Here is a 17,427-nt window from a genome sequence, read left to right on the forward strand (position 1 = left end):
AAAAAATTTAGGAAGAGATGATGATAAAAAAAGAAATAAAGTAGGTAATTATAATGTGCACTGGTTTAAGCATTTACGAGTTTATTATTATATACTATTTTGTCAAAAAAGTGTGTCATACAACTTATTTGAAAAATCAGTAAAAAGGTGAAAGTGCGGGTGAAACCTTTAAAACAATATTTTATGGACATGAGGGACTATAATATGTACAGTATAGGTATGTTTAATTTCAAACATTAAGTGAGGAAATACTACGACTTCCTCACTCAACGTTTCTAATGAATACAGTTCAATTCCCTCCTATTGTTTAAAGGCCATCTTTGTGCACTTTCTGGTACCATAGTATGTAGTTCCAATCAAACTATGGTGTCACCAGAGTGAAAAAACAAAACGGCCAATAAGAATAAAGTAATGTCAGCGAAGGCCATGAAGTAATAGTAATATTTTCTTAATAAAATGAGACATTTGCATAAAAAAGTGTTTTAAAACTGAATATTATTCTGCAATGAAAATGTGAACCATGTATAAGCTATAAACTCATTTCTATTTATTAGACTTTAAAAACTGTTGTTTGAACCATATCCCATTGTTATCAACTTTCTGGCATATTAGACTATACTGACATTAGAGATAACAGCTATTTCAAAATAAAAAATTTCAAAACTTTGTCGATCCTCTGCCCACAACGCTACACCTGTGTCCCAATATTGTGTAACAATATGCTTGGAAGTAATTTGTTTCTTGCAATCTAAAGTAAAGTAGACTGTTGTCTATGTTTACAATAATAATAAATATTACGTAATAGGATTAGGGTTTTGGCTAATTACTTTAAAATAATTACATATATGTAAGTAACAAGTTTCTCTTTTACAAATATGACAATACATTTAAATGTTGAAGACAAAATAGAATAAAGTAGAATAAGAATAGTTGGGGAAAATAGAGTAACATGTAGAGCTGCTGTTTTGGATTTTAATATCCGTCATAGAGGCCTTCTAGATGGTCGATATTATTGTGCAGTATTTCATATTGTACCCGTCTAGGTATATTGAAAGCTTGCTCAATATATTGTGTGAATAAAAAATAGTTTGATTTTTATTGTGCAATGTCGAATATATTGTATCGTCTGTAGGTAACGTCTGTAGGTAATATTATTGCGCTATATCTGTTCAATTGTGTATCGAATGTAGTGCAGTAGTATTCAGTTTTTCAGTTTCAGGCATAAACATTTTCAGCAGTTCATCAAATGATGAACCGTCCAGTCGCAGAAAGTTTCGAAAATCACTTGGTTAACTTAGTCTTAGGTCACTTAATAAATTTTCATGAGTGTACTTACTTCTTCTTTTGTACCACCATGAGATCATTGTAAATAAGAAATACTCAACTATCCGTAAGGTATTACATATTTGACAGCAAACTGTTTTATAACAAACAGATTGTTTCCAAATGTATCGTTACAATATATTGGAGTATATGCAATTTTCTCAACAACAAATTGACAGAAAGTTATAAAATTATGTATTTAAAAATAGCTTTTGATTTGAAACCTATTTTGTGGGAAAACATTTCCTCATAATTTTAATTTTCATTACAATTTATTAGAAAATGGTTCATTATTTTAAAAATAAGCCAACTAGTCTGCTGATATTGCATATCTTGTAAAAACTTGTCAATGCTCATAGTTTTAATAAGAAAATATTACTTCGTGGCCTTAGTTGACATTACTTTATTCTTATCGGCCATTTTGTTTCTTCATTCTAGTACTGTCATAGTTTCAACACTACACACTATGGTATCAGATATGCACAAAGACTGCTTTTAAACAGTAGTCAAAACATTTTATCTCTATTCTATCTCTATTATAAAAGGAGTAATGAATGTCTATTCATTTGAAATGAGACACACTGTATATATTTAGTTAAAAACAATTACACAATTTGTACAGGATGGTCTCATAATTAAACACCCAAAAATATACAGGGCTAGGAAATTAAGGAAGTAAAATTACCCCAATTCCCAAGACGATGTCGATAAAAAGAAAATTGTAGTTCAACCAAGTAATAGTCTTAAAAGATTCATTATTTTTGTGGAAATATTCAACAAAAAAATTAATTTTCGTTAAATTAACATTTAACTAAATTTTTTCAGAAGCTATTTATGTCTTTTGGATACTAAATTAGAGAACACTGTTATGTTACAAAATCTTGTATAAACCTTATTTATTTTCTTATTCCTTTTATTCTTTTGAAATTGTTAGACTAAATTTTACATAGAAAGGTATTTTCTGACGAAAATTGCCCATAATATACTTACTAAATAATTTAGTGACAGCAAACAAAAATAATTTGCTTTGAAGTACAATTCTAATTATGGTTGAAGATACACATATGATAAACGTTTTTGCACTTGTTTCATAGGATATACACTAGCATCGTTGAAAAATGAAAATCTTCAAGTTCTTGCAGCTGATGTTTTAATGAGTTTGTTGACAAAAGATTGCTATGAATCTCGTCGTTATGTTTCTCTAGAAGCTCGAATAAATTGTGCTCTAAAGAGTCAGTTATTAGAAATATTAACCGAGTTACTACAATTTGCAGATGAAAAAATTTATCCAAACATATTAAATGTAATAAAGACATTGATCAAGGCAGCAGATGAAGCTTGTAAGTTACCAATTTACACAGTACACTCTATTTATTCAAATAGGATCATTAATTTTAAAATCATATTTTTTTTAATTACCTTTATTAAACCAATCTTCTATCTCCATATTTGTTTTGTAATAAATAGAAATTAAAATTCATATTTTAATTAGGTCAGATATTAATTGAACAAGATGCATTGAATTATTTATTAATGCGACTAGAACCAACATGGAAAGAAAGGTTTCCCAATAAACCTCCACCAAAACTGCCTGTAAAAAACGTTTTACACTATGATACAGCTGAAATAATTATATTAATGTTATTGAAATATATGACAAATAATAAAAAAAATATGAAAGAAATTAAAAACATTCAACTATTTTCTTTATGGTAAGTAATATCAACTCACATAATATTAAATTAGATACACCTTTGAAACGTAACTTATTAATAATAATTTATTAAAGGAATCTTCAATATGCATTTCGTTTCTTTGCAAGAACAAATCAAGCTATGAATCGAAACAATATATTACTAATTTTAATAAAAATTATTAATTTATTTCCCGATCTCAACTTTGTTGCAAGTGGTTTAGCAAAAGGTGATTCAGTTGGTTTACTTGTGCAGTATAAATAATTTATTATTTTATTTTTAGATTTCGTCGTTATAGGTTTGAACATTGGGAGTGCTAAATCATGGGCCAAAGACGTGAAACTTTCTTCAGATGATGAGGACCGCTCATATCTAGAACTTTTAATTTCAATTTTGCCATTATACATAAAATTTTTTGGAGGAATAAGGGTAAACAATAATATAATCAATAAGCTAGATCCTTAGCAGCCTGAGTCATAGATGATGCGAAAGAATCTATTTGAAGAAAATGGAATCTTACATATTATTTCAAATTTTTCAGGTGTTAGAGGAAGAAAGAGTTGTTTATCGACTATTGTCAATTTCAAAAAATAAATCTGCTACAAAATGGAATCCACAACAAGTTTGCGTACTCAGCCATTTAGCTCTGGATTGTTTAATGAAAATCGTGCCTTTTATGGAAGAGGAATTTATCGAGAATAGTGGTCCTACTATGTACTACAATCTTTTCCACATGCATTTCAGAGAGCATTTTTTCGATTTCAACTTGGTTTAACTGCAGAAAGCTTTATTTGTACTTCAGATTAGTTATACTTTTATTTCAGAATAGCAGTTTTAATTCAGAAAATGCAAACTGTATTTTTGTTAGAAAACATATTTTTTTCAAAAACATCATTATCTATTATTTTTTTCTTTAATCATTACCAACACATGGATTATTTGGGCACCCTGTATACTTTTAAGATATAGCAACAAATTATGTAAATTCCTAATGAGACAGTTGTATCAGCACATGTCACAGTAAACTTCTAATTTTCAATCATTTTTTTGTAAACCATAAATTTCTCATTTCATCAATTTTTTCAAAATGATCAATAAAATTTTTAGTTAATTGAAATTATATTTACTTGAGATGTGGTAAACTTAAATATAAATTTTATTTACAGGACGTCCAATAAAAACATGACATACAAAAGGGTAGCTGCTTTAATTGAAAATACACAGGTTTAGATCAAGCCTAGGTAAAATTTGCCTTTCTTAAAATGTTATTGGCCTTAAAATAATGTTTTTATTTATTTCAAGATAACTCCATCACTTTTTAAGATAATTTACTGAAATTTAATACGTGGGTGTGTTTGGTGTAGCCACATACGGATATAAGCTTATTTTTTAGTCAACACATACAAGTTACTAAAAACATCTTAAACAGCCTTTCTTTCTGCAATGTTTTTTCTGTTGGTAGAGATTTTGAGCATACGCAGACATTTTTTGAAAAGGCTTCATTACTTCATTAAAAAAACTTCATTCTTAGACTTCATTAAAAAAAAAGTACATACATTTATTGCATGGCACTAAAATTTGACATATTTACATATTCTGAACTAAAACTGACTATTCTGAAATACATATCAGAAAACGAAGGTGGAGAATATTTTCAGCAGCCATTATTATCACTATAACAATACAGCAATAAACAATGTAGAAAATAATTAATACATAAATTGCTATACCATAATCAAATTAGAACAAAATAACTCAAAATAAAAGAACTAGCAATATGGGTCCAATTGTTTATAATTCTCTGTGCACTGCCTAATTCTTATTCTCTATATCCCACTGACCCTGTTGCGCCCAACCAAAATAGGTGTGTCCCTTAGCACTAAACTCATAATTGGCCACCTGCCAATTGATTTTCAAGTCACAGACATAACATTAACAAAGTATAATAAGCAAATTTTCTAAAATAACCGCCCAGCACCAGTGGTGTGATGCATGTGAGTAATCTGAAACTGAAATTATGAATTCTGAAATACATCTAGAAAACAGAAGTACATTTAAAAAAGTTTATTTTTCCTAAAAAATGGAATTCAATAAGTATATTATTTCAGATTTTTAGATATCATTTGTATGTATAAGACGAATGATATTGACATACTCATATTAAGAAAATGTTTGGAAGCTTTGCTTCACACATTAAGAAATACAGTCATGGTATTGGACTCCATTATATTTAATGACGGTTTCAAATTAATTCTGGGTAAACCAGTTATATAAAATAATCACTTTTCACTTAAATTCATATTGCAGGTTTATGTGAGGACATAGTGTTAAATTTGTTTGAAGATAATTTTGGGAAAAAATGTTTAACTCTAGCTATCCTCATTTTAAATATTTTATATGAGCATTCCACTCAAAAATATAAGAAGAAATTAATTACAATTACTATAGAATATATGAAGAAAATTGTACTACCGCATAAAGAAGTATCTGTTCGTGACGTTCGTGAAATTATATGTGTTATGAATTTTATTTGGGAACACATTGTCAAAGATGAGGAATGTGCAAAAGAATTTGTAAAAAAAGGTGGTACTTTTTTAATGTTGGATATGGTACAGGTACTTAATTCAATATCTTTACTGCACTAACAGCAAAACAAACATTAAATATACAGGGTGATTCTAAAATAGGGTTCCAAACTTCTGCTGTGTTTATAACTCATTAAAATAAGCCAAAATGTTCCTATTAACATGTGCCCTAAAACGCACCCTTAGGAAGTTATATGCCCTTAAAAGGTCGCAAATAAATAGAAAAAAATTTATGGGTCTTACATAACTTTTTACGTTAAATAACATGGCTACTCTGTTTTTCGACATGCAAATCATATGCGTCCCATTTAGGTTGGTGAAGGGGGTTTTCGGCCCGTAATTTTTTTTATTTCAATTTTTTTACAATTTTCTCTACAGATTTATAAAATCTTAACAATTTTACGTAAAAAATATTATCTTTGTCCAAATCGATATTTCCAATGGTTTTCGAGTAAATTGAGTTTGAAAATTACTCTGCTCTCTAAGTTATTAGGCCAAAAATTACAAAAATCTGTTTACCATGGCAAATAAAAGACAGACGTAGCCACAACGCTTAACAATTTAAGTTATTGATAAACTGTCAATTGAGCTTTGCAGTGTTTAATTAGTAAAAGTGGTGAGTGGAAAATTTAAGTAGCAATTTATTTGAAAAAAAAACAGTTTTGTTTGAGCCCTTGTAAGGGCCTATAACCACCTAAGGGTGCGTTTTAGGGCACATGTTAATAGGAACTCTTTGGCTTATTTTACGAGTTATAAACGCAGCAGAAGTTTGGAACCTTATTTTAGAAACACCCTGTACATTTAAAATATTTTGGCATCATTGTTCTTTATGTCAAAAAGAATAGTTAACGGGTTGTTTTTTTTATAGTTATTTTTATGTAACAAGAAACACCCATATGGTGAAAATAAATAATTCTTCTTGATATTACTTAAAACCAGCTATGATGAAACTTCAGACAGGGTGAACGATTTTGCTATCAGGGTATTTGAAGAATTACTTATATTAAAATTTATCTTTCAGGCAGCAGAGTAAACATTTTGCCAGGCAAAGCCAACATTTTATCAAATGTATTTTTTTTTATAAACAGTACTTATTTTATTACCTACTACTTACACACCCAACTATTATCAAATTTCAGTAAACAATTTTAAATAATTTTATCCTCTTAATGAAATTTTTCTGGTTAGGCAAAAATGATATTATTTGTTAAACACTATTATTACTGACATTATCATACAGCTGTTAACGTAATGTTTGTTTTTTTTAAATATCTTAAACCTCAAGACACGATAAAAGGATTTTATTATTATTTCTGGAATTGTCTTAATTTCCAGGTTTTCAGTGATGTCTCTGAAATCATTTACATTTTATTAATATCTTAATTCTCATTTTCTTAAACCTCAAAACACGATAAAAAAGTATATTGAGTACACAGATTTAATTATTATTTCTGGAATTGTCTTAATTTCCAAGTTTTCAGTGCTGTCTCTGAAATAATTTATATTTTATTAATATATTAATTCTCATTTTCTTAATTATTAATAGATATACAGGATGTTTAAGGATTAGTAGGTTAAATTATAATTTGAATTCAGGTGGCCATAATAAGAAAAAAAGTTTTATGAAAGACTACCTCATATATGATATACAATAAATTTGAAACAATAATTATTGAAATATGTAATATCTAAAGACGCTTGACACAGAGCGATACAACCTGGGCTAATGACATCCAATTCTTCTATAAATGCATCAAGCAGTGGTGTAGATACCAGTAGTCATCACTAGCATCCCCAGCAATTTGACATCTCTGGATATTTTAGAATTCAAATCATTGATTTTAATTCCTGACTACTGAGCAGGAATTAATTAATATATGAATACCAATAAGCCTGGGTGGACAACCAACATCACATGAAAATAAACTTCTTACCTGCGTTTTTTTTGCACCACTTCTTAGGCTAGCAAGTGTTTTTTGCCCCGGGCTTGGCCATTTTCACCCTAACCATGCTGGTGGTAGCAACCTTTAGGTTTTTTACACTGCTAATAATATAAAACTATAACTCTATAACAGGCCAGGTTCTCGCCTTGGTAAGGCTGACTTTATTATATTATAATGTTCTAAGAGCTCTGCTAGATTTCTAGTGTAGTTAGTCGAAGACCTTACCAAATCAGTTCACCTTCAAAGTCATCTTAATAAACCGTAGAAAACAAATGTAGTGTTTTGTTTGTACGGAAAGAACCAACCCTGCCTGTCTCGGCTCACTACTTGAAATACTTTCACAAAAAAGGTTATTTAATTTTTTTCCCCAAGTAATGGGATTTTAAAAACAATATATTATCGAGTGTTAAAAAAATTAATTGACAGAAATTTTGCACTTTGCAGAAGTAGCGGGAATATACCACAAAATGCAAAATTTTTACTCCAGTGTTTTTTTATATTTTCATGAATAACTACATTTTATTTAGAATTTTTCCAGGTTTATATTCTCTGTTACCTGGACCAGAGTAAAAAAGGACCCCGCAGAATCCTTATGGAAAGTGGCTTTCTGCTAATTCTTTTGAAACTTCGCTATGTGATAGTTCTGAACGTGTGGATCAAAAGTCTCAATAGGCACAAAGTCTGAAAGTCCTTTGTTTTCGACCTACATCAATTAAAAGTTGAATTTTTTACACTTTGAGTTTCATAGTAAGAATATAAACTAGTGGAAAAAATTAAAGGATAAAAAAAAATCTAAATTTTCGGCGACTTTTCAAATGGCTGTATCTTTGATAAAAATGGTCGTATTGGAGTAAAAAAAGCAATTTGAAGCTTGAAGTTCCTAATTTTTGGATCTGGCAAAGAAAAATTTTTTCAAGTAACGCAATCTTAATGAATATCGTAAAAAAAATTTTCGGAATTTTTTTCGATCTTATTTTTGGTGTACGGACTTGAAAAAATTTTTTCCAACTGAACCACCTTATGGATTAGATAGGTTGTTCATTTATCTTCAATTTCTTTTTTTTTTTTTTTGGTCTCGATACGACCATTTCTCCCTGAGCTATCGGACTTTGAATGAAAATGGATCATTTTCTCTTTGCTCATCGATATCTCAGAAACCAATGGTTACACAGAAAATTGACGGTGGGTTTCAGAAACTTTAATGAATTCTCTACAAGGTCCTGGCACGGTTTTTTAGAAAAAAATTTTTTTATCCTTAACATGACTGAAAAATTGTAAAAAATAGGACTTTTAGGGGTCTTCTACAAAATCACGTGCCACATTGAGAATATTGGGAAAATTACTAATGTTAAGTGTGCCATTTACAGGTCATTGTACCCCTAAAAGCCCTACAGAGATTCAATTCGATCCATCAAGCCGTTTTTTTGTTTCAATCGATTGAATTTTTAAAAAAATTAAAGGATCACGTATTTTTGCCTTTAAATGATCATAATCTGTAAGAAAGTGAACGTTTTTACATTCTTATTGCAGAAAGCGTTTGAAATTATGAAAAAAAAAAAAAAATTTTTTTTGAACCGATTTTCAGAAATTTCGCAAAACCGCCGTGGAGGTTGCACGGTCGGATTTACGCTTCTTTTACACACGTGCGAAAAGCGTTTGAAATTATGAAAAAAAAAAATTTTTTTTCAAGTCCGTACACCAAAAATAAAATCGAAAAAACTTTAGAAAATTTTTTTTTCATAATATTCATTAATATTGCGCGATATGTGTTACATGAAAAAATTTTTTTTGCAAGATCCAAAAATTAGAAACTTCAAGCTTCAAATTGCTTTTTTTTTAGTCCAATATGACCATTTTTATCAAAGATACTATTTGAAAAATCGGCAAAAATTTAGAATTTTTTTTATCCTTTAATTTTTTTTACTAGTGTAGTAATGATTCTTTTTGTAAAATTCCATATACAGGGCTGGAAAATCCACATGGTTCATCTGCCTTTACATGAGAGCGCTAAAGTAAAGTAAAGAAATCCGTGCGATAGACAAGGAAGGCTATAGTGAAGACGTTTCATAATCTGAATAGTCACGGTCCGTTTCGGGTTAGAAGTGGGAGCGACTATTCAGATTATCAAACATCTTCAATGTAACCATCCTTGTCTATCGCACGGATTTCTATGACTTACTTTATTGCTCTCACGTAACGGCCTATGAACCATGGGGACTTTCCGAACCTGTATACTGGTATATAAATATATATTTATTTATTTATATATATACAGGGTGTCCGGTAAGTACCTCCTAATCTCTCGAGAGTGTATAGGGGAGGTCAAAATAAAATTAGTCTTTCCTATAATTTTTTTTCCTAATGTGCCCTCTAACGGAGTTATGGGGGGTCAAAGGGGTACCTAGAAATTAACGTTTAGGGTTATAACTTTGAAACCACCCTGTATATTTTAATAAAATTTTCGTACGTTGTATTACACATGCAGCTCTACGATTTGATGCTAAAATCAACTTTTTGCTATTATCAGGTGTCCAGAAACGGACTGGCCCTATCACAATTTTTCTCAAAATTTTGACAGAAGTAATTTTATCAAACTGAAAATATTATTATTAGATACTCTGAAGGTTTTTCTTTAAAAATGGTACTCTTTATTTATTTCGAAAAAATGAACGGTTTGCGAGATAAATCGGTTTTGAAAAAAATTGGTAACAAATACAACAACAATTAAAATTTATTTTTTTACAATAAAATCATTCCCGCTAGTGCCAGCCTACAGATTCACCATAAACATTTACTGGTGGTGAATTAAGGGAATGAATAATGCCGTTTCTTGTAAAATCAACATCTATGACCAAAATACATCTACAAATTATTATTGCTCTTGTCTCCATGGAGTTCTTTTCTATTGTTTTCGTTGTTAGACCCTGTTGATTTTAAAGTACTTGTCAAAGGCGCGTGACAGAATAAAAATTCAATTTTATTGTGGTATTCGTTTTAAGCCGTTAGAAATAACATTTAAAAATGGAAGAATATTCCTGTGCAGAATATGCTGATATGCACCTAATTTATGGGGAAGCATTATGCAACTCCGTGGAGGCAAGAAGACTTTATGAGGAAAGGTTTCCGGGTCGACATTTGCCGAGTCCAAAAACTTTTGAAAGAGTTGATCGTAGTTTAAGAGAAACAGGTAAAAAAAAATAGTGAAAAACGTTAGTGAAACTAATTTCTTCCGAATCCTTTATTTAGGAAGCTTTTTGCCACGCCGTGGTGGAGCAGGAGCCCCGAGGAGAGTACGAGACCCTCATGTAGAGGAACAAATATTGGAAGACGTTGCTAATAATCCTTCAAATAGCATAAGGAAGCTTGCGGCGCAAAACAATGTTACAAAATGGGCTGTACATGAAACTCTGAAAGAACAATTGCTTTACCCGTACCACATCCAAAAAGTACATGCTATGTCTCCAGATGATTATCCAAAAAGACTTCAATACGCCAATTGGTTTTTACAGCATCATATTCGGAATCATAATTTTGGTACATCTATTTTGTTCACCGATGAAGCAGGTTTTACAAGAGACGGCATAATTAATTCGCATAATCTACATGTCTGGGATGAAGAAAACCCTCACGCTTTAGTTCAAACTCGCTACCAACAAAGGTTTATGGTGAATGTGTGGGCTGGCATTATCGGGAATCATTTGATTGGTCCATTTATTCTGGAGCAAAGACTTAATGGTGCTCTTTATTTGCAATTTTTAGAGGAAAATCTAAATATTTTGTTAGAAGAAGTGCCCCTTCAAATAAGAACTGAAATGTGGTACATGCATGACGGTGCACCACCCCACTTTGATCGTTTAGTACGTCAACATCTGACGAATGTTTTTGGTGATCGATGGATAGGTCGAGGCGGACCTGTATTATGGCCACCTAGGTCGCCCGACCTAAACCCATTAGACTTTTTTCTGTGGGGTCATTTAAAAAATAACGTTTATTCAACACCCGTAAATAGTAGAGAGGAACTTCTGCTGAGGCTAACACAGAACTGTGACCATCTCCGCAATAATCACGGAATATTATTTCAAGTGCACCGGGAAAACATTCGTAGGATTAGAAAGTGCATTGAAGTACGGGGTGCTCATTTTGAACATCTACCGAAGTAACATTTAGGTACCTTTGTTCATTGTTGAATGTTCTTTGTTGCATGTCTTGTAAGTAAGTTATTTTTCAAATGTTATTTTTAATTGGTCACTACTTGCTCATAAAGTATAGCCAACCCGTTCAAAGATTTCTGGACTTGATAAAGTTAAAGAAATTAAATGCATGAAATAATATGTAAAAAAAATAAATTTTAATTGTTGTTGTATTTGTTACCAATTTTTTTCAAAACCGATTTATCTCGCAAACCGTTCATTTTTTCGAAATAAATAAAGAGTACCATTTTTAAAGAAAAACCTTCAGAGTATCTAATAATAATATTTTCAGTTTGATAAAATTACTTCTGTCAAAATTTTGAGAAAAATTGTGATAGGGCCAGTCCGTTTCTGGACACCTGATAATAGCAAAAAGTTGATTTTAGCATCAAATCGTAGAGCTCCATGTGTAATACAACGTACGAAAATTTTATTAAAATATACAGGGTGGTTTCAAAGTTATAACCCTAAACGTTAATTTCTAGGTACCCCTTTGACCCCCCATAACTCCGTTAGGGGGCACATTAGGAAAAAAAATTATAGGAAGGACTAGTTTTATTTTGACCTCCCCTATACACTCCCGAGAGATTAGGAGGTACTTACTGGACACCCTGTATATATATATATATATATATATATATGCTGCTCTATATGATATGAACACTATATAGTACTATGACCTACTAACCCAATAGCACCATCCAAAATTATTACTCAGTTTTAGTATCACCCATGAACATAGGTGGGTTACGGGTTATGGTTTAGCATAGGTGTTACCTATTAGGACGGTCCCGATATTTTGACCACCTGAACCTAAATTTTAAGTTTTGCCAATTAATTCCGAAACATAAAACGAAGTAGACAGAGGTTTTTTAATATTTCCAATTCAATTTGCTTTACGTAATTAAGAAAAAAACAAAAATATTGAATATGCAACTGTCACATTGACACTTGGGATAAAATTCTTTTATTAAAGTAAACTTTGGTGCAACCCAAGATTGATTGCTCAAAGAATTATTTTTCCACACAAAATAAAGTGGGGTGATATTTTACTTTCGTATACTATCTATATGAAGAGACAATGATATTTCTACTATTTTAACTAAAAAATGGTACAATAATTTCTATAATACGAATAGATTTTTTAATTTAAGCTTCCATTAATTTTGTCATAGAAATTTCCATTTGTGGTAAAAATAGTTACCCTTGGGGCTTTAGTAGACCTTTGCCAATTTGATCACTGTATACCATATCTAATAACATGGAAACGGAAAGGACAGAAGATTCTTCCCATGTTAATGAAGGTGTTTAGAGAAGAAAATAAAAGATTAAAAGTAAAAAGGGGTTCTCATGGACAAATTTCAGGTACTTCTTAATGGAATAATTCACATTACTAATAAAATTTAAAATTCCTTATTAGATATAAGATACCCTTTAATGGGAAAAGACCAGTGGTTTTTGACTTTCTGTACGTGTAAACCAATGACGCCCGGTAATGCATGCATTTCTGATTTATTTATAAGCTGCAGACCCAAAATTTATGCGCTCTTACAAATGCTTCATATGAGACATGCAGAAGCAGTTAAAATTGCTGACGAACAATACAAATCATATGATGAGGAACTGCAACCTGATGATCAGGTAAAACGAAAACTGCAGTATAAAATTTAATTGTCATCAATTTAAATTTTTAGGTAACGAGACTCATTGCAGAAAATTTCTTGGCATTAAAATTGGGAGAAGCGTGGGTTGAATTAAAGGAACAATTTGATAGATCGTCTATTAGCCTTACATACATTGACAACAGACTTCTTTCTGCTCTTACCGAACGAACTAATAAATTGGCACAATACTTACAAAGCATACAAAATGAAATTATACAAAATGCCAATGAAAAGGTAGTACTAAAACATATTTTTGATAACAATTTATTAAAATTTCGTTGAAGGAACTATTCAAAGAGTATAAGCTATATAAACATCTATCAAATGGGAATTTGACTGATGCTTTGGATGCCTTAAGTGAATTGAAAACTATTGCAAGAAGTTCAGAACATATGTTTAGAATATCCGAAAAATATAAACAAAATAAACAAATAGAGGATGCTCTAAAATCTCATAATATTGAAGTTCATAGAACCTTTTTTGCCACTATACGTGTAACTGTAAGTTGTTTATTTAAATGTTTAACATGGTAATTTTAATAACAGTAAAAATTACAAAATTGGAATCAGTAGTCGGTACTATCTAATAACCTAAATTTGTATTTCAGCCTGTATACAATCAAACTGTAAACTTAACAAAAACAGTAAGCACAGAGGAAATTGATTTAGTTCCCATTTCCCCAATAGAATCTAATATCCAATGTGACATAGACATTACAGGGGACTTATTACAGTCACCTAAAGAATAAACTGGTCTGTAAAGAATAAAATATTTTTATTTATATAAATAAATACATTGTACATCAAGTAATATAGTACTTTTTATAATATGCCTCTGTTTTTCATTGTAATTGTGTGAAAAAATACTTACTTCGACAATATATTTTTGAGTTTACATATTACGTAAACTATATTTACAACAATGGAAGCCACCAGAGTGTGAAAAACATTCAGAGGTTTATAATTATTTTGACAAATAGGTATACACAGTATATGATTGTTTCATGCAGAATAATGTATAATATTTAAGTGAATATAATATTAAAGATTTGTCTTCAAATGGTTTCATTAACATTATTGGGACATTGAGACAGAATATATTTTAAAGTGTGAGTACATCTTTAGATTCATTATACTCATAATAATTTTTTAATTAAGATCATTAAATCAAGTTTATGTAATTTCATTTTTAGAAAATAATTTAAGTTCTGTAACTTTTCTATACTAAGTACCTACTATAAATATTTATTAAATAAATTTGAATTAGTTTAATTTCATTGAACTTGAGACAGTCCAATATATTTCAAAATAGGAACCTTGTGAGAAATGATCTGTTATATTATTTAAAAACTCTACTTTTTGTGGAATCTACAATTTCAACTCCATGGTTAACATTATGGTTGACTAAATGTTAGGTATCAATAATTTATAAAAATTCTTACTAATTTTGAAATTGAGTATTTGTAATTCCATCATTTATTTAACATTATCTTCCAGTGTTTTGCTTTTTCTTTAGGGTAAATAGTTGCACCTTAGGTTAAATCTGATTAATATTAATTCATTTTGGTTATATTAATCTGGATAAATTAGATTATAAATTTAAGGTATTTAATTTCCCAACTTCATGTAAATAAATTTCATCATAAATAACCATTATGAATATTAGAACAATTTCCTGCATTCATGACACATCTAAGACATAGAATAGAATTGGTAAAACAAGCAATACTTATATATGAACATTTTAGTCCTTAGTAGAAATTTATAAAAAAAAATACACTGAGAATCTACTGCCAGATATCATTAAAAATATATTTCATTTTTCAAATAGCAAGTAAACATCTGTATTAATTATAAACAATTATTTTAAATATTTAAGGTAAAAGGGTTACTTACTAGAAATACCTAGGTAGAATATGTATATAATATAGTTCCAGATAGTTTTGTACATGATTTCACATTTCGTCTAAATCATAGTCTGATGATATCTGATTGTATTTTTCTTCATCCTTACCACTCTTATCTGGACCTTGCAAAACAGGCAGAAGGGCATCTTTATGGTGAACGGGAAAGCAAGACCATAATATGAATGCTATAAATGCAACTAAAGTTCCAAGAAGTAGAATTAAGTCTTCTACCGTCTACAAATACAAAATCAAATTACAATCTTAAAATTACCTATTTTCTTTTATGAAACATTAAAAATATTTTTTGTAGAACATTATAAAAGTAAAAATACTTATGATGAGTGTCATCAGTTATTCTAAATAAAATATACAAATTCAAAAATAGAATCGTTAAAACTAATGAAGAAAATATAAATATTTATAAGATTGTATTTTGAGCCAGGGTTGTAGCCAGCAGAGGAGAGTGCCTTGTCCGAGAAAATGTTCACTCTGCTTGAAAGACAGATTATATTTTTTTGGACATCTCTGACAGGTCAGGACATAATTACTAAAATCATTAACCCTGCCCCAAAATCCAGGGCTCTGACTGAAGTTTTCATCTGTCTAAGGCCCTGTTTTGAACCTGTCTATATTTTATTTTATAAATCATAACGTTTATGAAATTATGTCTAAATAAAGTAATACAAGTGGATCCGCCATTTTAATTTAAAAAAAAAACGAGAATAAATAAATTGTATTACTAGCAGCACCAAGCAAACGGGCACCTCTTATGCACACAGTTATTTATTGCATTTATGATAAAATAATTTAATGTTCACTCAAATTATTACCGGCTCTCCCCGCACAACATTCGTTACTAGGTAAAAAAAATCTTCAATAGGGCTTAACATTACATATTCATTCGCATTCATTTTATAATCTTTTTAACAAACTTTGAAGGATTACATTTTCATTCAATAGAAATAGATCCGGCGGACACAAAATATTGACATATAAATTCAAGCACTTTGTATTTTGACAGTCAACAGATGTCAGATGTCAGACAAGAGACAAGCAAGAAGCAAGGCGCAAGCGACGCAGGTTTGCAGGTATTAAACAGGTACAAATAGCTGAACAGTATTTTTATGCTATGTTGCCATTTAACCATTTTAAATTGAAATATAAAGAAATCTAAAACAAAAAAAATCAAGAATTTTGAAAATATGACATAATTCTTTATTTTTATCTTAGGTTTGGTTAATCATGTCTCTGATTAATAAAATGAATATTTATCTAGTGTGGATTCACAATAACGTCATGTAGATGTACCTATACATTGTTATAACATAGATGCATCATAGTTCTCTCCAGAAATTATCACTGCATATAGACGTTTCAACATTCACATCAGGTAAATAATAATAAGAATAAGCTACATTTATACAGTGTATGTTACACTAGCAGAAGCAGACCGAGTTTTGAAAATTTAAAATGTTCTAAAAGCCATTCTTTGTCTTTGCATCACAGATGATTATTCACTATAATAATTTTTTAAAGAAATTAATTTTTTTATCATAAAAAAGAATCGAACGTCTCATTAGCATCCTTCTTTTTTCCTAAAGGTACATACATTTTTACATCTTCAATAACATAGGATTTGTTATTGAGATCTAATAGCACGGGATGTGTGACCAAAAACGTCTGACATGTACTGGAAATATATACCCGTATTGTTGCTGATAGGAAATCCATCAACAGTAAAATCTTTATATAACATATACTTATGCCCAGGGGCGGATGGGTAACTTTGAGGCGGCCCGGGATATTATTTTTTTAAGCGGCCCACGGTTACATTGACTACCCTCGTAGACCTTCTATTGTAACAAATAAAAATGGTTTAAAATAAGTGTATGCATAATCCATGCTTTATATTTATTCAAAATCAGAAAAATAAAACAAACAGATAAACTTTTTGAAATTAAAACTAAATAAAATTCTTGTGCATCATGACTAAAATGAGTTAACAAACAAATAAATCACAAATCTGAGACAAAAAACAGTCCTACTCTAGAGACTACTTACTTAGGTTAAACGAAATAACAAACAAAACATTGAGATATAACATTTTATAATAAAACCAAAA

The 17,427-nt window shown here is 30.0% G+C and overlaps 2 protein-coding genes across 2 annotated transcripts; one reads left to right on the top strand and one right to left on the bottom strand.

The window, feature by feature from the left end:
* The first annotated feature begins 2,457 nt into the window (after nt 1-2,457).
* Nucleotides 2,458-14,161, top strand: LOC108916012. Its single transcript, XM_018722193.1, has 10 exons — nt 2,458-2,663; nt 2,816-2,916; nt 3,559-3,731; nt 5,126-5,274; nt 5,325-5,632; nt 12,911-13,100; nt 13,156-13,376; nt 13,430-13,633; nt 13,684-13,899; nt 14,007-14,161. The coding sequence occupies exons 1-10, from the start codon at nt 2,477-2,479 to the stop codon at nt 14,145-14,147; spliced, it is 1,890 nt and encodes a 629-aa protein (XP_018577709.1). The 5' UTR covers nt 2,458-2,476; the 3' UTR covers nt 14,148-14,161.
* LOC108916017 lies at nt 14,157-16,334 on the bottom strand. Its single transcript, XM_018722200.1, has 2 exons — nt 16,136-16,334; nt 14,157-15,539 (listed from the first exon to the last, which is right to left on the bottom strand). Exons 1-2 carry the CDS (start codon nt 16,214-16,216, stop codon nt 15,354-15,356), a joined length of 267 nt encoding a protein of 88 aa, XP_018577716.1. The 5' UTR covers nt 16,217-16,334; the 3' UTR covers nt 14,157-15,353.
* Nucleotides 16,335-17,427: the final 1,093 nt, after the last annotated feature.

Source organism: Anoplophora glabripennis, unplaced genomic scaffold (genome assembly GCF_000390285.2).
Source record: "Anoplophora glabripennis isolate ALB-LARVAE unplaced genomic scaffold, Agla_2.0 scaffold1051, whole genome shotgun sequence".
NCBI lineage: Eukaryota > Metazoa > Arthropoda > Insecta > Coleoptera > Cerambycidae > Anoplophora > Anoplophora glabripennis.

Coding starts and splice junctions, on each gene's coding strand:
- LOC108916012 (XM_018722193.1), top strand. CDS start 2,477: ATGAGTTTGTTGACAAAAGATTGCTATGAATCTCGTCGTTATGTTTCT. Junction 2,917..3,558: donor AACCTCCACCAAAACTGCCT/GTAAAAAACGTT, acceptor CAAATTTTTCAG/GTGTTAGAGGAAGAAAGAGT. Junction 13,377..13,429: donor AACTGCAACCTGATGATCAG/GTAAAACGAAAA, acceptor TTAAATTTTTAG/GTAACGAGACTCATTGCAGA.
- LOC108916017 (XM_018722200.1), bottom strand. CDS start 16,216: ATGAATGCGAATGAATATGTAATGTTAAGCCCTATTGAAGATTTTTTT. Junction 15,540..16,135: donor ATGTTGTGCGGGGAGAGCCG/GTAATAATTTGA, acceptor TTGTATTTGTAG/ACGGTAGAAGACTTAATTCT.